Source organism: Oryctolagus cuniculus, chromosome 15, assembly GCF_964237555.1.
Source record: "Oryctolagus cuniculus chromosome 15, mOryCun1.1, whole genome shotgun sequence".
Classification (NCBI taxonomy): Eukaryota; Metazoa; Chordata; class Mammalia; order Lagomorpha; family Leporidae; genus Oryctolagus; species Oryctolagus cuniculus.
Window position 1 is genome coordinate 64276676 of NC_091446.1, and position 24361 is coordinate 64301036.

At 42.4% G+C, this 24361-nt stretch overlaps 1 protein-coding gene across 3 annotated transcripts in view; it reads right to left on the reverse strand.

Moving 5' to 3' along the window:
- Positions 1-1362: 1362 nt before the first annotated feature.
- ECD (ecdysoneless cell cycle regulator) overlaps positions 1363-24361 on the reverse strand; it is a 45577-nt gene continuing 22578 nt past the window's right edge. The window contains exons 9-15 of one of the 3 annotated variants that reach the window (XM_070057826.1): positions 22304-22389; positions 16348-16454; positions 16032-16218; positions 12985-13052; positions 8740-8954; positions 4742-4952; positions 1363-2185 (exon numbers count right to left, since the gene is read on the reverse strand). In XM_070057826.1, the coding sequence (XP_069913927.1) occupies positions 2169-2185; positions 4742-4952; positions 8740-8954; positions 12985-13052; positions 16032-16218; positions 16348-16454; positions 22304-22389 (891 nt within the window). In that variant the 3' untranslated portion in view covers positions 1363-2168. Of the gene's footprint in view, positions 2186-3812; positions 4133-4671; positions 4953-8739; positions 8955-12984; positions 13053-16031; positions 16219-16347; positions 16455-22303; positions 22390-24361 lie in introns of those variants that run through there. The other 2 variants (XM_070057827.1, XM_002718423.5) reach the window with 2 other exon arrangements.

Genomic DNA, 24361 nt, shown 5'->3' on the forward strand with positions numbered 1-24361 from the left:
TGTCTCTGGTGGTTTTTGTCGAAGAACGCAGTCGTCCCACCATCCTGGCAGTGCAGACCTCACAGGACGAGTCCACACAGATTGAATTCCCAGTTTTGGATTCCCCCTGGTCCTACCTCAGCTGTTTGGAGCCTCTGGGTAGTGAAGCAGCAGTATGGAGGCCTTTCTGTCTGATTTCTGCCTTTGAAATAAATAAGTACAAATTAACAGAAATAGTGTTGCATTTGGAGTTTCACTTGGAATGTGTGGGTATTTTAGTTGCTCTATATTCTCCCCAAGATTTTGGTATCATTTTTCTTCTTGTCAGTATTAACCATTTTAATGGGTTGTTGTATCTCACTGTTACAGGAATTCAGATTTCCCTACTGAGGAATACCGTGGAGCATCTCTTCAGGTTTTTATTTGCTGTTTGAATGTCTGTGTCTGTGTATTGTCTGTTTAGTATTTCTGTGAGACCTGAGCCTGGATCAAGGTGTAACTATTTTAAGTTAGGCCTCCATCTTGAAACTTGGGCTTGACCAGGCCCTGAACTTTGAGCCAGAAGCTCCTAAAAGTAAATAAATGAACTCCCCTTGTGATAAACTCTCCTAGCAACAGCCGATTAGCAGATAACAGAGAAATACCTAGGGTTCCTGGTGTCTTCTCAGGGCAGATAAGGTCATTAAGAGCTTCCTGAGACCTTCAGTTCGGCACGTACACCCCAGCAGCTCGGACCCTATGCTTCGGCCAATCAATTCAAAAGGCATCAACTCCAAAGTCATCCAACCACCTGTAGTAGGTCCGTTCCCGCCACTGGATGCACTAATCAATTCTAGGAGATGTCCTTTGAATTTCCCGTGGGATGAGATGCTTTGCTAAATAGTACCATGATGTACAGAATGTCTCGGAAAACCCTATAAAAACCCTGTTAACTGAAGGGTCGGGGCTCTTAATTCAGATGCACTGAGTCTGTGCTGATTGAGAGTCCAGGCCCGGACCTGCAATAAAACTCTCGTGTGCTTTACAGCGGTATCGGCTCCTTGGTGGTCTTTGGGGACAACTGAACTGGGCATAACATTTCTTCCCTTTTATTTTGCTGTTTGGTTTGTTAGTGTTGAATCCTGAGTGTCTTTATGTTTCCCCATTCATTTATCTAAAGTATCTGATGTGCAAATATTATCTCCCAGTCTGTAGTTTTCCTGTTTTGTCAGTCAGTGGAATTGTCTTTCAGCACTGTTTCCGGTTGCAGAGAATAGAGTAGACAGCACAGAGAGTCCTCTTGTATTGTCCCCAAGTTTTAGTGTGTCCCCCCTCAAATTAACATCTTGCTTGAGTGTGACATGTTGGTTACAATTGTTGAACCACTGGAGAGATACAACAGTATTATTAGATAATGTCTATATGTTATATTAGTGTTGATCTGTGTTGTACATTCTGTGGGTTCTGACAAATCCATGCCATCCTGGGTCCACTAATACAGTGACACACAGAGTAGTTTCAATGTCCTGTAAATCCACTGGGCTCCACCCATTCACCCTTCTCCTGTCAACTGCTGGTCTATGAACTGTGCCTGTATTCTCTGACTTTTCTAGAAGGCAATATACTTGGCAACATGCAATATAGAACTGTTTTTTAAAAATTATTGGCAGAAAGAGACAAAGAAATAGATGTGGAAATAGAGATCAATATATAGATAGTGTTCTCATCATATGGTTCTTTCTCTGCAGTCCCATCACAGCTGGAGCAGGCTGATGCCAATAGTGGGAGCCAGAAGTAGAATCCAGATGTCCTCCAAGGTGGCAGGAACTCCGTCATTTGAGCCATCACCCGTGCCCCCCCCCCGCCCCCCCAGGGCCTGCATGAACAGGAACCGGAAGTCAGGAGCTGGAGCCGGGTATCTAACAAGTGCTGCGATCTGGGATGCAGACATCCGAACTGGTGAGTCCACTGCCAGGCTGACCACCTGCCCCTCGTGTTCTATCTACACACTGTGAGAGATCAAGTTCATTCCTTCACTGCTTCAGTCTTCCATTGCCTGGAGTGTCTGGAATTTGGGTCAAAGCTGGGAAGTAGGAGCTCACTCCAGCTCTCCCATTGGGTGGCAGAAATGCATTCACCTGAGTAATCACTGCTGCCTCCCAGGATCTGTACAGAGAGAAGGAAGACCTTCTTCTCTCTCTCTCTCTCTCTCACTGTCTAACTCTGCCTGACAAAAAAAAAAAAAAAAAAAGAGAGAGAGAAAGAAAGAAAGAAAATCATCTTATCATCTTAGTAACAGATAATAGCTACTTTAAATATCAAATTTCTGTCAATTCATTTAAACAAATATAGTGTCAACATTTAAAATATCCAAAACAGGGAAATGCATAGAAGCAGGAAGTAGATAAGTGGTTTCTAGGGGCTGGAAAGGAGGATTGAATGGGGTGTGACCCTAAGTGGTACAAGAGTTTCTTTGGGGGATGATGAAAATGTTCTAGAATTCAGATAGTAGTAATCATGGTACAATTTTGTAAATACACTAAATACCCCTTCATTGTACACTTTTTTTTCAGGAGCAGAGAGAGTGCAAGTGAGTACACTCAGCTGCTGGTTCACCCTCCAAATGCCTGCAATGACTGGGGCTGTGTTGGGGCTCCCAGGTGGGTGGCAGGAATCTCATTACTTTAGCCATCACTGCTACCTCCCAGGGTCTGCTGGTGTCAGGACCAAGAGCCAGGTATTTAAACCAGTTACTGAGGCTGGCGCTGTGGTGCAGCAGGTAAAGCCATCACCTGCAGTGCCAGCATCCAATATGGGCACCAATTCAAGTCCCAGCTGCTCCACTTCTGATCCAGCTCTCTGCCATGGCCTGGGAAAGCAGTAGAAGATGGACCAAGTCCTTGGGCCCCTATACCCATGTGGGAGAGCAGGGTACAGGCTCCTGGCTTCAGATCAGCACAGCTCCAGCCATAGCGGCCATCTGGGGAGTGAACCAGCAGATGGAAGACCTCTCTCTCCCTCTGGGTCTGTCTATCTGTAAATATGCCTTTCAAAAAAAAAAATAAATAAATCTTAAAAAAAATTAAATAAAGCAGTTACTCTGATATGGGATGTGGGCTTCTTAACCACCAGGTTAAATAAAGGACCCAGAATTATATACTTTTTTTTTTAAAGATTTATTTTTTGAAAGTCAAAGTTACAGGGAGAGCAGGGGAGACAGAGAGGGAGATTTTTCCATCCACTGGTTCACTCCTCAGACGGCTGCAATGGCCAGGGCTGGGCCAGGCTGAGGCAGGAGCCAGGAGCCAGGAGCGCATTCCAGGTCTCCCATGTGGGTGTAGGAGCCTAAGGCCATCTGCTGCTTTTCCCAGGTCATTCGCAGGGAGCTGGGTCAGAAGTGGAGCAGCTGAGACAAATCAGCACCCATATGAGATGCTGGTGTTACAGGCGGAAGCTTTACTCACTACACCACAAATCTGGTCCTGGAATTATATACTTCAAAGGAATAAATTTGGGGCCAGACCTGCAGCACAGAGGGTTAAGCCACTGCCTGTCATACTGGCATCCCATATGAGTGCCAATTCAAGTCCCAGCTGCTCCACTACCGATTCAGCTCCCTACTAATGCACCTGAGAAAGCAGCGGAAGATGCCCCAGTACTTAGGCCCCTGCCACCCATGTGGAACACCTGGATGGAGTTCCAGGCTCCTGGCTTCAGTATGGCCCAGTTCCAGCCCCAGGCTGTTGCAGCAATCTGGGGAGAGAACTTGCAAATAGAAAATTCTCTCCCTCCTTCTCTCTCAACTCTACCTTTGCAAATGCATAAAAAAAAAAAAAAAAAAAAAGAAAAGGAATTTAGGGTGAGCATTGTGGCATAACAGGTTAAGCCACTGCTTGGGATGCCTGCATTCCCCATTGGAAGTGCCTCTGCCTACGGCACTGGCATCCCATAAGGGTATCAGTAAGATTTCTGGCTGCTCCATTTCTGATCCAGCTCCCTGTTAATGTACCTGGGAAAGCAGCAGCAGATGGCCCAAGTCCATGGGCCCCTGTAATGACGTGGGAGACCTGGAGGAAGCTCCTGGCTCTGGCCTGGGCCAGCCCCGGCCACTGCGGCCATTTGGGGAGTGTGCAACAGATGGAAGAGCTCTCTCTTCTCCTCTGTGTATGTCTGCCTTTAAAATAAATGAATAAATCTTCAAAAGAAAAGAATTAAAACTTAAAGGAGTCAATTTTTTGATATAGAAATTATAGCTCATTTAAACTGTTTTTTTAAAGTAGTAAATTCTTTATCTTGATTTAGGTACATACATGCAAAAATTCACTAATTGTCCACTTAAGATTTGTGCACTTTATTGTGTGACCCGTTAAAAGAATTAGTAAAAGAGAATGAGTCATCAACTCAAATTTGCCAACTTGGAATTTTGACCTGAGGATGAATATACTTAATGGAAAACTTAACCAGAATAATACCAAGGGTAAATTGTGGTAGGGTATGGTTTTAACATGGAGCATGTAATTGCTATCTTAGAGATTGTCCTGGGGCTCAATCCTATCCTGCTGATTCCAAAACCTCCTGTGTATCCCAGAGTCTTTCTGAGATCACAAAGACTTAGGCAGAGATCAACTTTAGAGGCTGAGGGAGAAAACTTCTGAAACTTGTAATGAAGAAACATTTTTACTAAATGAGTTATCTAAACTAGAAAGGAAAACATTGAGACTCAGTATTTATTTAAAAAGAAAAAGAGAAACAAGGTGTGCTCATTAGTCCTTTGTCGGCTTACTGGTAGGTCTGTGATCCGTGTTGTCAGGCAGCTGCACTCCCATGCTGTGGAGGAGGTTGGAAGCGGGTCCTGCCAGTCCAGCTTGAGAGTTATAGGATTCCAGGATGTTTGAAACCAGGTTCAAGTCTACATCCACTGGTGCCAAAGCAGGTTCTCCTGCACCAGAATCTTCCTCATCTGAATTGTTATCGGTAGTTTGGGATGCAGGTTCCTTATTCAAGAAGAAAAACAAAATCATGAGATAATATTCCCTTGGGTTGGATATTAGATATAATAAAAAGCTAACTAGTAAATCTGAATTCCAAATCAAAGAGGATATTTCTTATCCTTTGTGTTATAAAGTGAAAATGAAGTCTAATTAACTATATGATTTAACACACATATTAAAACTTCATTCTAGGGGACGCTGCTGTGGCATAGTGGGCTAAGCCTCTGCCTGCATCCCATATGGGCGCCAGTTCAGGTCCCAGCTGCTCCACTTCTGATCAAGCCCCCTAATAATGGGCTGAGAAAGCAGTGGAAGATGACCCAAGTGCTTGGGTCCTTGCACCCATGTAGAGGATCAGAAGAAGCCCCTGGCTTCTGGATTCAGATAGGCCCAGCTCTGGCTGTTGCAGCCACTTGGGGAGTGAACCAGCAGATTAAAGACTTCTCTCTCTGTCTTTACCTCTCTGTAACTCTTTCAAATAAATAAAATAAATATATATTTTAAAAAACCTCTCTGTAACTTAGCCTCTCAAATAAAATTTTGGCTGGCGCTGCAGCTCACTAGGCTAATCCTTCTGCCTGCGGCGTCGGCACCCTAGTCCCAGTCGGGGCACTGGATTCTGTCCCAGCTGCTCTTCTTCCAGTCCAGCTCTCTGCTGTGGCCCGGGAAGGCAGTGGAGGATGGCCCAAGTCCTTGGGCCCTGCACCTGCATGGGAGACCAGGAGGAAACACTTGGCTCCTGGCTTCAGATCAGCACTGTGTGCCAGCCATAACAGCCATTTGTGGGGTGAACCAACGGAAGGAAAACCTTTCGCTTGGTCTCTCTCTCTAACTCTGCCTGTCAAAAAAAAAAAAATTTTATAAACCTTTTAAAAAAGTTTATTTATTTGAGAGGTAGAGTTACAGAGGAAGAGATAAATAATTTTAAAAATCAAAAAAAATAAAAGCTTCATTCTAAAGATTATATCATGCTTCTTTCTAAGTAACAATGTCAATAAACTGCATTATTTCACTCCCACTATGAAACAGCTGAAAGGAGACAACTAGGATTAAGCAGGTAATTTATAGCCTGCCAAAGAATTTTTAAAGAAATCAACACTGGGGCTGTTGCTGTGGTGTAGAAGGTTAAGCCTCTGCCTGCAGTGTCAGTATCTCCTATGGGCTCCAGTTTGAGTCCTGGGCTGCTTCACTTCTGGTCCAGCTCCATGCTGCTGAGCCTGAAAAGCAGCAGAGGATGATCCAAGTGCTTGGGCCCCTGAACCCACATGGGAGACCTGGAAGAAGCTCCAGGCTCCTGACTTCAGCCTGGCCCAGCCCTGGCTGTTGTTGGCCATTTGGGGAGTGGACCACCGGATAGAAGATCTCGTCTTTCTCTCTCTCCTTCCCTTTCTGTATCTCTGCCTTTCAAATAAACAATTCTTTAAAAAAAAAAATTAAATAAATTTGAATATTAAAAAAACAAAAATATAAATTTTCTTCTAAGTGAAAGAAGCTATATTTCATTTTTAAATATTTTTGGAAGATTTATTTACTTATTTGAGAGGCACAGGCAGAGGTCTTCCATCTACTGGTTTACTCCCCAAACGGCCGCTACGGCCGAAGCTGGGCCTGTATGAAGCCAGGATCCAGGAGCCAGGAGCTTCTCCCAAGTCTCCCATGCAGTGCAGGGGCCCAAGGAATCGGGCAATGCTGGGACTTGAACTGGCATCCATATGGGAGCCAGCAACGCAGAGGTGGCTTTACCTGCTACGCCACAGTGCCAGCCCCACTATATTTCCTTTTTAATCCCCAATGAAGAATCTTAAAATAGAAACATAAGGTTTTGTGGGGATCCAATGACAAAGACTGAATTGTTACTTGGACCTCTGATTTCAAAGGTTGGAGAAAGGATTTGAAAGATTTTGGCTTCATCTATAGACCTTCACTTCACTGAAACTGAAAGTGTGGTATGTGGACTACCTGTATCTGTATCACTCAGTGCTTGTAAGAAATTAAAAATCTTGGGGATGGCACTGTGGCACAGCAGGTTAAAGTCTCAGCCTGCAGCCCCAACATCCTATATGGGCACTGGTTCGAGACCTGGCTGCTCTACTTCTGATCCAGCTTCCTGCTAATATGCTGGGAAAGCAGCAGAGGACGGCCCAAGTCATCGGGCTCCTGCATCCATATGGGAGACCCAGAAGAAGCTCTTGACTCCTGGCTTCAGATCAGCTCAGCTCTGGCCGTTGTGGCTGTTTGGGAAGTGAACCAGTGTATGTATGGAGGACCTCTCGCTCTGTCTCTAACGCTTTAAAATAAATAAATCTAAAAAAAAAAAAAAAAAGAAAAAAAAAAAAAAAAAAAAGAAAAGAAAAGAAATAAAAAACTGCAGGCCTCATCCCAGACCTGCTTAATTAGAATCTACATGGGCCAGCACTGTGATGCAGTGGGTTAAAGCTCCGACCTGCAGCACTGGCATTCCAATGGGTGCCAGTTGGAGTGTTGGCTGCTCCACTTCCAATCCAGCTTCCTGCTAATGTGCCTGGGAAAACAGCTGAGGGTGGCTCAAGTCCTTGGGCCCCTGTACCCACATGGGAGAGCTGGAAGAAGCTCCTGACTCCGGATTGGCACAGCTCTGGCCATTGCAGCCATTTGGGGAGTGAACCAGCGGATGGAAGAACTCTGTCTCTACCTCTCTCTCTAACTCTTTCAAATAAATAAAATAAAATCTTAAAAAAAATAGTATCTACAGTATAAAAAGATCTTTAGTTGGCTAGTGATGACAATAAAATTTAAGAAATATTGTTTTAACTACACCTAATATATAGTTTCTATTAGGTTTTGGAAATTCTAAAAGAAACCAATTTTACCTGTGCTTTAGATAATCAAAAAAGGGGAATCAACATTAATTACAGCCCTTTTATGGATTTTACTGTGAACTCATTAGGTTCTCTGTTCATTCTATGGCATAATCACTGGTTAATGGACACATTCACAATTGATGGCTAAACTAGATTTCAAACCCTAAACCAGGACACTCACTCAGGCTCCATGCTCTTTCTTTAGAATGCCTCTGTCTAGGGTACACAGTACTGACAAACTAGGATGAACTTTAAATTTGGTTTTAAACTAGGGAAAGATAAAACAAACTTAAAATATGAAAATTATTTGGATATTTAAGGCCCTCTTTTTAAAAAAATCTATTTATTGGGGCCAGCACCATGGCTTAGCAGGGTAAGCCGCAGCCTACAGCACCAGCATCCCATCTGGGCGCAGATTCGGGTTCTGGCTGCTCCACTTCCAATCCAGCTCCCTGCTAATGTGCCTGGGAAAGCAGCAGAAGATGGACCAAGTCCTTGGTCCTCTGCCCCAGTGTGGAAGACCCATAAGAAACTCCTGGTTCCTGGCTTCAGCCTGGCACAGCCCTGGTTATTGCAGCCACTTGGGAATGAACCAGCAGTTGGAAGACCTTTCTCTCTGTCTCTCTCTCTTTCTTTCTGTATTTCCTTTCAAATAAAAAAAAAAATCTTAAAAAAACCTATTTATTATGATGGCAGTAGAAGCATGCAACCATACACTAATTTCAGTATATTCTATTTATTTTAAATAGATAACATAAAATAAGCAATATAATTAAGCTTATATCTAGAAAATAAAATGTATATAATCTTTCATCCTACCAGAGTTTGGAAAAAATAGCATTATTATTTATTTATTCAAATCTCACAAATTTGGGGGGAAAAATAAACATGGTTTTAGCTATCCTACAAAATAGACTTAGAAATGGAAAGGAAGTTAAAAACACACGTACTGCTTGCTTCCGGGTGGTGAAACTTTTGCCAATGGTGGTGTGTGCCAGTTCCTGGTCCATCTGGGCCATGTATAACTTGAGATTATCCAGAGTTCCTTTCAGAGAGGCCTCTTCTCCAGGTTCCTGCATTCCAAGGTCCGAGTCATCATCACTGTCTAAACATTCAAAATCTTCCTCCTCCAGATCATCAGAGTCTGACTCATGAGGCCCTGGCCCTGTGCAGACCCCAACACAGAAAAAGACACTTGAAAAAAAAATTTTTTTTCAGTTGCTTACACTTCTCAAAAGAATTAGAATGTTACAAACAGAAAATGAGCATTTTACATAGCCAAGTTACTTCACAAAGATGCCTTCCAGGAGAGTGATCCAACATGGGAAGCGAGATACACAGCAGACTCATAGAATGGCAGATGTTCTAAACAGCACTCTGGCCTCAGAATCAGCCCTAAAGGCATTCGGATCCGGCTGAAAAGCCCATGAGAGTATTTCAGGCATGGAAAGCCAAGACACTCTGGCAAAAACAAAAACAAAAACAAAAACAAAAACAAAAACAAAAAAACAAAAACAAAAAAAACCTAAATGAAAGAGCTCTGTGAGTGAAATCCCAGTGGAAAGAACAGGTCTTCAAAGAAGGAGGTACCTTTCTCTGAAGGGAGGAGAGAACCTCCACTTTGACTATGACCTTGTCTAAACAAGATAAGAGTCGGAGAACTCAAAAGGCTTCCATAGCCTTGGAAACTCATGGCTGAAGCATAGGGAGATTACTGATGCCATAAACAGGAGTGTCAATTTGTAAAGTCAACAACAGGAGTCACTGTGCATTTACTCCTCATGTAGGATCTCTGTCCTTAATGTGCTGTACATTGAGATTTAATGCTATAACGAGTACTCAAACAGTATATTTCACTTTGTGTTTCTATGGGGGTGCAAACTGTTGAAATCTTTACTTAATGTATACTAAACTAATCTTCTGTATATATAGAAAATTGAAAATGAATCTTGATATGAATGGAAGGGGAGAGAGAGTGGGAAAGGGGAGGGTTGCGGGTGGGAGGGAAGTCATTGCGGGGGAGGGGGATGCCAATGTAGTCCATAAGCTGTACTTTGGAAATCTATATTCATTAAATAAAAGTTAAAAAAAATGTTAATTGTTATTGGCTTTTGGTACCATCAGACAGGTGTGAAAAAAAAAAAAAAAGATGCCTTCCACAAATAGTGATGCTTGCAGACATTTATGGGAAACTACACAGGCTGTGCCAAAGGATTCAGCCTTTTATGTTTTAAAGTGAATTTTAATTAACATTTTTTCTTAAAAAATTTTAAAACTACATAGTACACATATATATTTTGATTCAAGCCATAAATTCTGTCTTACATTTCACTAACTTCTCAGAGGTAAGCATCTTTTTAACAGTTTGGTAGACATACAGACATCTATGCAGTGCTGTACATTCACTACATAAACACATAGTTTTGGGGGCCAGTGCTGTGGCGCAGTGGGTAAAGCCACCACCTGCAGTGCTGGTATCCCATATGGATGCTGCTTTGTGTCCCCGCTGCTCCACTTCTGGTCTAGCTCTCTGCTGTGGCCTGGGAGGGCAGTGGAGGATGGCCCAAGTCCTTGGGCCATTGCACCCGCATGGGAGACCCAGAAGAATCACCTGGCTCCTGGCTTCGGAATGGTGCAGCTCCGGCCATTGCGGCCAACTGGGAAGTGAACCAGTGGATGGAAGACCTCTCTCTCTCTCTCTCACTCTCTGCCTCTTCTTCTCTCTCTGTAACTCTTTCATGTAAATAAGTAAATAAATCTTTAAAAAAAACCCATAGTTTTTCTTTTATACACAGATGGTATCACAGTGTTCATACTGAATTATGGTTTGCTTTTCAATTTTTTTTTAAAGATTTTTTATTTTTTTATTGGAGAGGTAGAGTTACAGACAGTGAGGAAGAGATAGAGAGAAAAGTCTTCCATCCACTGGTTCATTCCCCAAATGGCCGTAATGGCTGGAGTTGGGCCAATCCAAAGCCAGGAGCCAGGAGCTTCTTTCAGGTCTCCCACACAGATTCAGAGGTCCAAGCACTTGGGTCATCTTCCACTGCCTTCCTGGACCACAGGAGAGCTGCATCGGAAGAGGAGCAGCCGGGACCAAACTGGCACACATAAGGGATGCTGGCTCTGTAGGCGGAGGATTAATATACTGTACCACAGTGCCGGCCCCTGCTTTTCCGTTTATTTATACATCTTATAAATTTTTCTCTATCTGAATATAGATAGGGACCTCATTCTGAACTACAGCTATGCAGATTTCATAATATGGATATACAATGACTTATTTAACCCTCTGGGTAGATACTTAGGATATTCCAATTTTTGCTGTTACAATGCTAGGACTATCCTAGAATAGACAAGACAACTCCAAAAAGTCCATGGCAAAATGGAATTACAGACAGGCATTGGGCGTAGTGGTTTGTAAATTACTTGGAATGCCCACAACCCATATCAGAGTTACTGGTTCAAGTCCTGGATCCTTCACTTCCAATCACACTTCCTGCTAATGTGTATCCTGGGAAGCACCAGATGATGGCTCAAGTACTTGAGCCCTAGGAAACTAAGTGGGAGATCCTAGTGGAGTGCTAGGCTCCTGGCTTCAGCCTGCCCTAGCCATGGCTGTTGCAGGTATTTGGAGAGTGAACCAGTAGATGGAAGATCTTTCTTTGTCTACCTCTCTTTCAAAATGAAAACAAATAGATAAGAATTTTTTTAAACTGAACTAAAAAACTGAATTTAGAAGTGGCCTTTTAGCCTAGTGGTTAAGATGCTCACACCCCGTTATCAGAGTACGTGGGTTTGATTCCTGGCTCTAGCTCCTAAGTGCAGATCTTGGGAGGCAGCAGCGATGGCTCAAGAGTTTAGTTCTTGCTACCATATAGGAAACCTGGATTGCATTCCTACCTCCTAGTTTTAGTTCTGTCCCAGCTCCAGCGGCTGAATGCATTTGAGGAGTAAACCTGCAGATGGGATCACTCTCTTTCAAATAAATAAATAAAAATTGAAATTAGAGGTAAATTTATTTTGGTACAAAAATTCCTGAAATCCACATACACTTTTCTCATAATACACATTTCTATGAATTCTTGAAAACCTCTCATGCATAGATTTCTAATTTTTTTGAATCAAAATAAACATCTTTTAATTCCACTTCCCATAAACTTTTTGAAGTATGTTCTTTTATGTATATTCTATGTATCTTTTTCAGGGTAGATCCATGGAAGTGAAATTGCAGTCACCAAGTATGAACAATCTAGAGTGACACATTGCTCTGTGGAAAAACAACACTCGCTTCTAGCCTCAGAATATAACATTGCTCATTGTTTTTTAACCCTTGAAAAAACTGCTTATTGGGAATCAAAATTTTTCCTGAATGATGGGCAGCTTATTTGTTTTATATTTTCTTGCTTGCTTATTAGAAATAATTAACTATTTTCAAACACTTACTCATTTACTATTTCTTTCTTCTTTAGTGCTCTGCCTGTTTATAGCTTGTACTAAATTTCTTTTATTTTTTTTTTTAAGACTTTATTTTATTTGAGAGGTAGAGTTACAGACAGTGTGAGAGAGAGACAGAGAGAAAGGTCCTCCTTCTGTTGGTTTACTCCCCAAATGGCCGCAATGGCCGGAGCTGCGCCGATCTGAAGCCAGGAGCCAGGAGCCTCTTCCAGGTCTCCCACATAGGTGCAGGGGCCCAAGGACTTAGGCCATCTTCTACTGCTTTCCCAGGCCATAGCAGAGAGCTGGACTGGAAAAGAGGCAGCTAGAACTAGAACCAGCGCCCATATGGGATGCCGGCGCCGCAGGCAGGGGATTAACCTGCTGCACCACGGCGTTGGCACCTTGTACTAAATTTCTTATTGGGCCACTTGTCTATTTTTTTTAGATTACTGATTTGTAAATATACTAAGTCTAAAGGAGCCAAAACAATAGAATGTGGGAGCCAAAGTAATATTGTATCTCAACAAACAAGTTTCATTCAAACTTTTCATGAGTAGTTATTATGGTAAGCACTGAGCTAGCCAGCTTCTGTAACATCACTTAATAGGGCAGTTAATGGTTTTGTTGGCTGAAAGCAATCAACACTAGGAAGAGAGAGCAGAAGTCTTGTCTCTGAGAGATCTAATGCTCTGATGCGCTAATAAAAGTCATGATTTACAGTTTCAAAACGAAAGTACAGATCATAAATAACTTACCTAAAATCTTATCAAAATAATTAAGAAAAGAATCTGCATCAAAAGTGATTGGAGCCTCTGAAGGTTCTCTGCAAGATTAAGGAAAAAGGTAATTAACATATACCAAACATAGCTCTTGGACACTTTTTCTAAGGTGTTGTCATTCTTAGGAAAACTACAAAGATATAACCTCAAAACAAAAACAGAAAGGAAAATTGCAGCTCAAATTTAAAAAATCCTTATGCCTACCGCCCTTGCAAGGCAAGTGAAATAAAAAGTCTGATAAAGAAAAGAAAAAATTATAACTTCTTTATGCTCATTGAGCTTATGCATTTAAGGAACTACCCACCCTGTACCCCCTCACAAGATATATCTAGTGGGGCTGGAGCTCTGGTGTAGCAGGTAAAGAAGCTGCCTGCAGTGTCGACATCCTATATGGGCACCAGTTCAAGTCCCGGCTGCTCCACTTCCGATGCATCTCTCTGCTATGGCCTGGGAAAGCAGCAGAGGATGGCCCAAGTCCTTGGGCCCCTGCACCCACTTGGGAGACCTGAAAGAAGCTCCAGGCTCCTGGCTTCAGATAGGCCCAGCTCCAGCTATTGTGGCCATTTGGGGAGTGAACCAGTGGATTGAAGACCTCTCTGTCTCTACCTTCAAATAAATAAATAAATCTTATAAAAAGAAAAAATTAACCAGTAAAGATTTATTGAATTTTGAGTCCCACCTGTGGTTGCCTTGGCAGGACCAGAATAATTTCACAGGCCTGTATGGCCTGCAGGCCAGACGTTCCCTACCCTTGAATTAAACAAAGTTTATTCCTTTATCTAAAGCCTAAAAATAAGTAAGAACATAACTTCTGTTATTCTATTTTCTTAAAAAGAGAAAAGTAGATGTAAATTTTAATATTTTCAAGAAGCTCAAGAGCACCATTGATAGATATATTTGCTGTGCAAGTATGAAGTCTATCTTTTCCTGTTACTTGTCAAGTGTAATTTCATATTTCTTGAAATTATTTCTGCCTCTGAAGAGCCTCTTTATCGCCTTGAGTTTGCAGCTTCTAATCTGCTACAGGATGGGAGATCAGAAGACTGAGCTTATTGAGAGACAGATTTTTTTTTAATTTTTAAAAAAGATTTGTGGGGCTGGTGCTGTGGCTTAACGGGTAAAGCCATTGCCTGCACTGCCAGCATCCCATATAGGTGCCAGTTCAAGTGCCCGCTACTTCAATTCTGATCCAGCTCTCTGCTATGGCCTGGGAAAGCAGTAGACTATGGCCCCTGCACAACTGCGTGGGAGACCCAGAAGAAGCTCCTGGCTCCTGGCTTCAGATCTGCCCAGCTCTGGTGTTGCGGCCGTCTGGGGAGTGAACTAGTGGATGGAAGACCTCTCTCTCTGTCTCTCTCTCTGTCTCTCTCTCTGCCTCACTTTAACTCTGCCTTTCAAATAAAATAAATATATCTTAAAAAAAAAGATTTGCTTATTTATTTATTTATTTATTTCAAAGACAGAGTTACAGAGAGGGAGAGACAGAGAGAGAAAGGTCTTCCATCTTCTGGTTCACTCCCCAGATGGCCACAATGGTAGGGACTGGGCAAGGCAGAAGCCAGGAGCTGGGAGCTTCTTCCAGTTCTCCCCTATGAATGCAGAAGGCCAAGCCCTTGGCCCAACTCCTGCTGCTTTCTCAGGTGCATTAGCAGAGAGTTGGATTGGAAGTGGAGCAGCTGCAACTTGAACCAGTATGAGGTGTCAGCACTGCAGGTGGCAGTTTAACCTGCTACACCACAATGAAGGCTGTAGAGCTAAATTTTTCTGGTTTTTTAGATTTATTTATTCATTTAAAAGGCAGAGTTACAGAGAGAGAGAGAAAACAGAGAGATCTTCCATCTGCTGGTTCACTCCACAAATGGACACAATGGCTGGAGCTGAGCCAATTCGAAGTCAGGAGCCAGGAGCTTCTTCCAGGTTCCCAGGTGGGTACAGGGAAGCACTTGGGCCATCTTCTACTGCTTTTCCAGGCTATCAGTAGGCAGCTGGACTGTAAGTGGAGCAGCCAGGACTGAAACTGGTGCCCATATGGGATGTTGGCGTTGCAGGCAGAGGCTTTACCTACTACGCAGATTTTTATTAAAATTATTTTAAAGGCAGAAAGAGAGAGAGAAAGAAAGAAAGAGAAAAGAGCTTTAATGTGCTGGTTCATTCCCCAAAAGCTTGCAATAGCCAGGGCTGCATCAAAGCTGGTAGAATCCAGGGCTCACACATGGATGGCAGGGATCCAATTATTTGAGCTATCGCTGCTACCTCATAGGGTTTGCACTGGTGGGAAATGGGAGTCAGGAGTTGGACCTCGGAATCAAAGTCAGGCACTCCAACATGAGACATAGGCATTTTAACCGCAAGGCTAAATGCCTGCTCTCAAGTGTCAGATGTTAAGAGTCCGTAAAGTATATGACTTCCTTGAATGGTTCTAGATGGTATGTTCTAGATGTGTGGACGAGTCTTTCTGGCTTACTTCAAGAATTGAAAAGAATCACTGGAAATCTTATTTCAGATGAGCAAGTTATCACCATGAAGGGTACAAGAGAGTGAAACAAAGCCATACAAATCATTTACTCATTGGAAAAAAAAAGGGGGTCCAGTGCTGTGGCATAGTGGGTAAAGCCGCTGCCTACTGTGCCAGCATCCCATGTGGCCGCCAGTTCGAGTCCTGCCTGTTCCACTTCCAATCCAGCTTTCTGCTATGGCCTGGGAAAGCAGTAGAAGATGGCCCAGGTCCTTGGGCCCCTGCATCCATGTGGGAGACCCCGAGGAAGCTCTTGGCTCCTGACTTCAGATCAGCGCAGCTCTGGCCTTGTGGCCAATTGGGGAGTGGGCCATTGGATGGAAGACCTCTCTCTTTCTGCTTCTCCTTCTCTCTCTGTGTAACTCTTTCAAATAAATAAATCAATCTTTCAAAAGGAAAAAAAAAAAAAAGAAGAAAATGAAAGAAAGTAAAGAAAAATGGAAATGGCAATGAATGAATGTCTTCAACCTTTGGGTTATTTAAATATTTATACTTTAACGCAAATTACCGAGGCAGCTCTGCTCCCTTGTGGGTTGAGACTTTGGATATGAAAGCTTTCATGCTCTTTGACACTTGATTTAAGTCATAGTTCTGTTCCTCTTCCTCCTTGGAAATGGATTGTGATTCTTTTTTGCCAGCAGCTTCCTGCAGTAGCTGGTCCAACTGATCTGGTGAGAGATCTAACCATTTATCATCTGAAAAAGAAAAAAGCATGATATTGCTATCCTACAGTCACATGACATGTACTCTCAGGGAAGGACCCTGTGAAACTTAGTGGAACATTTTAATTCTTTCTAACCTTTCTACTCTGGTCCATTACTTACCATCCTCTGGGGGAAGATCAGCCTCCTCTTTCTTAAGCTCCTCTATTTCAAATGGTGTTGTTTGTAATAAGGTTAAGATTTCTTCACCTGGGCTCATAGCAAGAGAACTATAAAAAAAAAAAATGAATATTTCTCTGTAAGAGAGTCTAGAATAATATAAAGCAGTATTTTTTAAAGCTGGAAGATACTAGCTAATTTAATTTTAAATTTAAATTTTCACTTTATCTGAAAGGCAAAGCCAGAGACAGAGAAACAGAGATCTTCCATCCACTGGTTCACTCCTCCAAACCCCACAACAGTCAGGGATGGGCCATGCTAAAATCAACAGCTGGAACTCAATCAAGGTCTCCCACATGGGTGGGAGTGACCCAAGTATTTAACCCATTATCTGCTGTCTCCCAGGGTGCACAACTGCAGGAAGATGGAATTGGAGGCAGAGTCAGGACTCAAATGCTGGCACTCAGACATAGAATGCAGGAGTCCCAAGCAGTGTGTTAACCACTGTACCAAATGCTTACCACTCACTCTGTTTTTAACATTTTTCAAGGTTGCAGACTTCGTTTTTTCCCAACAATATTTTCCCAGGGACTCTAAAGCACAGAAAAGCAGCTCTTATTAAAGTAAAGGATGGAGGAGCGGGTGCTTGTGGCGCAGTGGGTTGAAGCCCCGGCCTGCAGTGCCAGCATCCCATGTGGGTACTGGTTCCAATCCCAGCTGCTCCTCTTCCAATCCAGCTCTCTGTTTACAGACTGGGAAAGCAGTGGAAGATGGCCCAGGTGCTTGGGCCCCTGCATCCGTGTGGGAGACCTGGAGGAAGCTCCAGCCTCCTGGCTTCAGATAGGCCCAACTTGGGCCATTGCAGCCATTTCAGGAGTGAACCAACAGATAAAAGACTTCTCTCTTTCCATGTCTGCCTTTGCCTCTCTGTAACTCTGCCTTTCAAATAAATAATCTTAAAAAAGTAAAAGATGGAGACCCAAAGACCTTACCATTCTGGCTTCCCCTTGGCCACCCAGCAAGAGATATGGAATAACATTGAGAAGCTGCTGATTTAGTACACACCTTTCAACTTATACTCTACATATGAGGAAAAGAAGACCCAGCAGGAAGTATGAATTAAAATTAATCTAATATGTATTATATGCTATGCCAGCATTTTAAATTCACTTCCTTATTTAGTCCTGTTACAGCAAGTTGAGCTTCCCCAATCTGAAAGTTTGAAAACAAAAGTGTCTCAAAATATGAAACTTTTTGAGCACTGACACAATATTGTAAGTCAAAAATTCTAAACCTGACCTTATGTGATGAGTTGCAGTCAAAACACAGGCACACAGCACACAACCTATTCAGGTTATACGTATAAAGTATATGAAACATAAATGAATTATATTTTTAGACTTGGGTCTTATCCCCAAGATATCTCATTATATATTCCAAAATCCAAAAATAAATAAATAAATCCAAAACACTTTAGGTCCCAAGATTTCTGGATAAAGAATACTCAATCTATTATGAAGAGGTAATAATCCTGTTTTATACACAGAATCAGAGCCCAGAGCTCTGTAACTTTTTCAAGTCAGTAGCATAGAGCAAAGGCTTTAAATCAAGTCTCCTGATATTATTTTGTGCTCTTCCTACTATAAGCAGATGAGGAGATATGCAAAGATTATTTATATGAATGAGTTATCCTATGTTGGTGACATAACTTGGTTAATCAATTGATGGAAACTTGTCAGAGTTTCAGAATGGAGAAAGTCAAGTTGCATAAAGAACTTGCATTTTTTTTTTAATAAAGATTGATTTTTTTTATTTGAAAGGCAGAGAGTTACAGAGAGAGGAGGGGAGAGGGGGACAGAGACAGAGACAGAGAGCAAGTGAGCAATTTTCCAAATGGCCAGAATGGCAAGGGCCAGGCTGAAGCCGGGAGCCCAGAGCTTCATCCAAGTCTCCCATGTTGAGTGGAGGAGCCCAATCACTTGGGTCATCCTCTGCTGCTTTCCCAGGTGCACTAGCAGGGGAGCTGGATTGGAAGTGAAGCAGCTAGGTCTCAAAGCAGTATCCATATGGGATGCTGGCATTGCAGGTGGAGGTTTAACCTATGCCACAATGCTGGCTCCACATTGTTTTATTTTTTAATTATTTATTTGAAAGGCAGGATGACAGAGAGAGATGGAGTAACAAGATAGACAGAAATAAATCTGTTTACTGAGTAACTCCCCAAATGCCTGCAATAGCCAGCGCTGGGCCAGACTGAAGCCAGGAGCAAAAACTGCAATCATGTGGCTGGCAGGGCCCAAGTACTTGGTCCATCATCCTCTGCTTTCCCAGACACATTAGCAGGGAGCTGGATCTGAAGTGGAGGAGCTAGGCTCGAACCAGCACTCTGCTACGGGATGCTGGTGTCACAAGATGCAGTTTAACTCACTGGACCACAATGCTGGCCCCAGGAACTTTTAATTAATTTAATAAACATTTGAATACTTAGCAAAATCATGTTGGTGAAATTGTCTGTGCTCTAACAAAATATAAAAATTACCAGGAGGGGTCAGCGCTGTGGCGCAACGGGTTAACGCCCTGACCTGAAGTGCCGGCATCCCACATGGGTGCCGGTTCGAGACCTGGCTGTTCCCCTTCCAATCCAGCTCTCTTCCATGGCCTGGGAAAGCAGTGGAAGATGGCTCAAGTCCTTGGGCCCCTGTACCCATGTGAGAGACCCAGAGGAAGCTCTTGGCTCCTGGCTTCGGATTGGCACAGCTCTGGCCAACAACTGTGGCCAGTTGGGAATGAGCCGTCGGATGGAAGATTTCTCTCTTTCTCTGCCTCTGCTATTTCTGTATAACTCTGACTTTCAGATAAATATAGATAAATCTTTTTTAAAAAAATTACCAGGAAAGAGAAAAGAAACACCCAATAATCACAATAAAAGACAAAATAGAAAATCATTCAGGAATATCGAATGCTAAACAGAGCCACAGAAGGTAATTATTTTGATGGGGTAAAGGCAGAGAAATTAAGAGAGACAGACATTTGGTGCAGGTTAGGCTGTTGCTTGGGATGCCCATATCCTATGTCAGAGCACCTAAGTTTGAGTCCCAGCTCTGCTCTCAAAGCTAGCTTCTTGCTAATGCCGACCTGTGGGACAGGTGTTGCTCAGGTAGTCAGGTCTCTATCATCCATGTGGGAGAGCCCACCTGAATTCCCGGCTCTGAGTCTGTCAGCTCTGACTTTGACTGGGCCTAGCCTCGGCTAGTGGAGGGCATTCAGGGAGTGAACCGGCAGAAGGGGGAATCTCTCTCCCTGTCCCGATCTGTCTCTCTCAAAATATAAAAAAGAAGCTTATCATTCAAGAGAGAGAGAGAATGGTAGGAAGGAAGTATTTAGGGAGGAAGTATTTCAGTTAGGTTTTAAAGAATGGGGAGGATATAAGATTATTTACCTATTTATTTGAGAGTGAGAGAAAGAGACAGAAGGAGCAACCATCTGTTTGTTCTCTCCAAATGCCTGCAAGATGGTACTGGGATGGATTGAATCCTGGAATTGGAAACTTAATCACGGTCTCTTATATAGGTAGCAGAAACTCACAGGAACCCAATTACTTGGATTCATCACTGCTGCCTCCCAGGGTCTGCACTGGCTAGAAACTGACATCAGGAGCCACAGCCAACTAGCAAACCCCAAAACTCTGATATGGGATGCCTATGTCTTAACCACTAGGATAATTTCCTACCCTAGATTTTTTTTAATGCACAAGGATGTTTACTGTAACACTGTTTTAACAAAAAAGTCAAGGGGCCATTGTTGGTGCAGCAGGTTTGTAACACCAGCATCCATTACTTAAGTACTAGTTCAAGTCTCAGCTACCCCAGTTCCCATCAAGCTCTCTGCTAATACACCTGGGAAGGCAGGAGATAATGGCCCAGATATTTGGGCCCCTGCTACCTGTGTGGGAGACCTACATGGAGTTCCTGGTTCCTATTTTTAGCCTGGCCAGCACTGACTGTTACAGCCATATGGGGAATGATTCAGCAATGGAATCTCTCTCTCTCTTTCAAATAAATAAATAAATCTTAAAAAAAAAAAAAAAAAAGTGGAAAAATGCTAGGAGAGTGGAAGCTAAATGTTCTCAGAAAAATGACAACTATGTGAAGTAATGTAAATTTTAATTGGTTAGACTTAACCATTCCACAATTTATGTAGACATCAAGATATGTTGTGCACAATATATACAATTTTATGCCAATTTAAAATAAACACAAAGTTGAAAAAAATACACCATATTCACTTATCCACTACTGATGGACACTTAAGTGGCTTATAATTTTTCATTATTAAAATCTAGTAACTTATGAGAAGTAACTTGATTAGAGATATATTTTTTTTAAAGACTAATCAATTAGAAAGGTAGAGTGACAGAGACAGAGGGAGAGATCTTTTATCCACAGGTTCACTCCTCAGGTAGTCTCAATAGCTGGGACTGGGCCAGGCTGAAGCAGAGAGCCAGGAACTCCACCTGGGTTTCCCATTTGAGTGGCTGGGACTCAAGTACCTGAGTATCACCTACTGCAGGGAGGCCCATTTGCAGGGAGTTAGATAAAAAGCAGAGCTGCTGGGATTTGAATCCATACTCTAATATGGGATGCAGGCGTCCCAACAGGCAGCTTATCCCTCTGGCCCTAGAGATCTATTTTAAACAGATTATCTTGGCTCTAATAGTTGAACTCTAAGAGAGGCTTTAGAGGTTGTGAAAGGTCATGCCATGGTACAGTTCAAGAAATAACTAATTAAGTAGCAGGGCAGTAAAAAATAAGAAAAGTCAATGACAAATTCAGCTATAAAAAAAAAAAACAAACAATGGGAAATAAAAAACAAGTCTGGGGGCCAGCGCTGTGGCACAGTGGGTTAAGTTGCCGTCTATAGTGCCAGCATCTCATTCAGGCACTGGTTCGAGTCACAGCTGCTACACTTCCAATCCAGCTCCCTGTTTATGTGCCTGGCAAGGCAGAGGAAGATGTACAGGACACAACATTTCCATAAGCATTAAAAAAAACTACTGGGGAAAAAAAAAACCAGGAGGGCAGTAAATCAAAATGACAATAGTAGTCCACCACTTCCTGGTATACATTTTTTCCTCTTTGTATCCTCCTATGCACTATAATAAATATGTTACTTTCATAAAAACAGAAAAACTTTTTTTTTTTTTTGACAAGCAGAGTGGACAGTGAGAGTGAGAGAGAGAGAGAGAGAGAGAGAGAGAAAGGTCTTCCTTTTGTCGTTAGTTCACCCTCCAATGGCCACCGCGACAGGCATACCGTGCTGATCTGAAGGCAGGAGCCAGGTGCTTCTCCTGGTCTCCCATGCGGGTGCAGGGCCCAAACACTTGGGCCATCCTCCACTGCACTCCCAGGCCACAGCAGAGAACTGGCCTGGAAGAGGGGCAACCGGGACAGAATCCGGTGCCCTGACTGGGACTAGAACCTGGTGTGCCAGCGCCGCAAGGCAGAGAATTAGCCTATTGAGCTGCGGCGCCAGCTAAAACAGAAAAACTTTAATATTTAAAAGAACTATCCAAGGCTCAGTGCTGTGGTATAGCAGGTAAAGCCACTGCCTGTAGTGCTGGCATCCCATATGAGCGCCAGTTCAAGTCCCAGCTGCTCCACTTCCAATGCCTGGGAAAGCAGCAGAAGACGGTCCAAGTACTTGGGCCCTTGCACCCACGTGGGAGATCCAAAAGAAGCTCCTAGCTCCTGGCTTTAGATTGGCCCAGCTCAAACTATTGCAGGCATTTGGGGAGTAAACCAGTGGATGAAAGACCTCTCTCTGTCTCCGCCTCTGCCTCTCTGTAACTCTGCCTTTCATATAAATCCATAAATCTTAACAGAAAAAAAAAAAAGAAAGAAAGAAATATGCAATCACTAATCTATCCTGCTTTGTAGCAGGTATCATAACTATAACTCACCTTTCTGGCCGGTTTACTGAGAGTTGGAAGTAGTTCTTTGCCATTTCAAGTCTTTCTTGGTACTGAGCTGAACCTTCTATCAGTTCCTTTAAAATAATAATGGTCTATCAGAATACTACTTACAGAGTATCATTAAAATAACCTCTTCACCAGCAACTTTCAGGGTGGCAGTATATGATATATTGCTCAGGAATAATAATACTTAAATCCTAGTACCTGAATTGTCAATAATGTACCTGTTTGGGCTTCAGTTTCTTCAAATGAAGAGACTAGGCTTCATTTGAAGACTAGATGTAGCAGTTCCTAATCCTTTTCATCATTTAGGGCCTCCTTCCAATTTGGAAGGTCTTTACTATTTTCAATTATTTACTTACTTATTTAGACATAATTAACTAGCAATTAATTAATAAAGTCCAGAAAATTTGCCAAATAGAACCTAATGTAACATAATTTCATCATAATAATGATTTCTTTCACAGGCATACTTATAGTGGTATCAGTATTTAATATTTTATTTTCTTTTTAAGTTTAAAAGGCAGAGAGACAGAGAAAGAAACACACAGTTGGCACCGTGGCTCACTAGGCTAATCCTCCGCCTTGCAGCGCCGGCATACCGGGTTCTAGTCCCGGTCGGGGTGCCGGATTCTGTCCCGGTTGCCCCTCTTCCAGGCCAGCTCTCTGCTGTGGCCAGGGAGTGCAGTGGAGGATGGCCCAAGTGCTAGGGCCCTGCACCCGCATGGGAGACCAGGAGAAGCACCTGGCTCCTGCCATCAGATCAGCGCGGTGCACCGGCCGCAGCGCGCCACGCCGGCCATTGGAGGGTGAACCAACGGCAAAGGAAGACCTTTCTCTCTCTCTCACTGTCCATTCTGTCAAAAAAAAAAAAAAAAAAAAAAAAGTTAAAAAAAAAAAAAAAAGAAACACATAGAGAAAGACAAACACAAAGAGAGATCTCCCATCCACTGGTTTATTCCCTAAATGCCAGCAACAGCAGGGGCTGAGTCAGGCCAAAGCCAGAAGCCTGGAACTCAATCTCAGTTTCCCATGTGGGTAGCAGAGACCAACAACTTGAGCCATCACCTGCTGCCTCCCACAGTGAGTATCAGCAGGAAGCTGCAATTGAGAATGGAGCTAGGACTTGAACTCCAGCATATGAATGTGGTGTCCCAAGTAGCCCCATATAGTTTACATTCTATAAAAGCACACCATACATATCATATGCACACTATACTATCATATTGCTACACAGTCTTTATAACTATCATATTTTTATGGGCTTTTCTACATGACTGTCTCCTTAAAAAGATTACTCAAAGTGAAGGTTCTAAATGTAAGCCTTTCTATGGTTCATGGAACACACTACCATGTTACTTTTCAATTAGGGTTCTACCAATTCACAATGTTACTAGCAACGTACATGAGAATTAATTCTGTCATACTCTCTTGCAACATCACTGATAAGTTTTTACATACATGAAAAAAGTCTTTAATACTGTGTTCACAGGCATATCTTCACTACTTATAAGGCTGAATATTTTAAGAAAAATTTCCTAGTTTTTTTTTTTCTATAATTTTTATCCATGTTTTTGCTTATTTTTCTGTCTGGAGTCTTCATGTTTATATTACAAATTTTTACAAGTTGTTCATCTGATACACATCATAATTTATAATTTATATCAAAAATGGTCACTTTATTACTGAGAACAGTTCATTACATGCTCCTGAATGAACAGTGGGTCATAGAAGAAAACAAAAAATTTCTACAAACAAATGAGGGTGACAATACATCATATCAAAACTTACGGGATATAGCAAAAGCAATGTTAAGAGGGAAGTTTATAGCAACTGGTGCCTACATGAATAAACTGGAAAGGTACCAAATAAATCAGCTATCAATGTAACTCAAGAACCTAGAAAAACAACAAACCAAACCCAAAATTAGTAGGATGAAAGAAATAATTAAAATTAAGAGAATAAATAAAATTGAAACAACAACAAAAATACAGCAGAATGAATGAAGAGCTAGTTTCATGAAAAAATAAACAAAATTGACATATC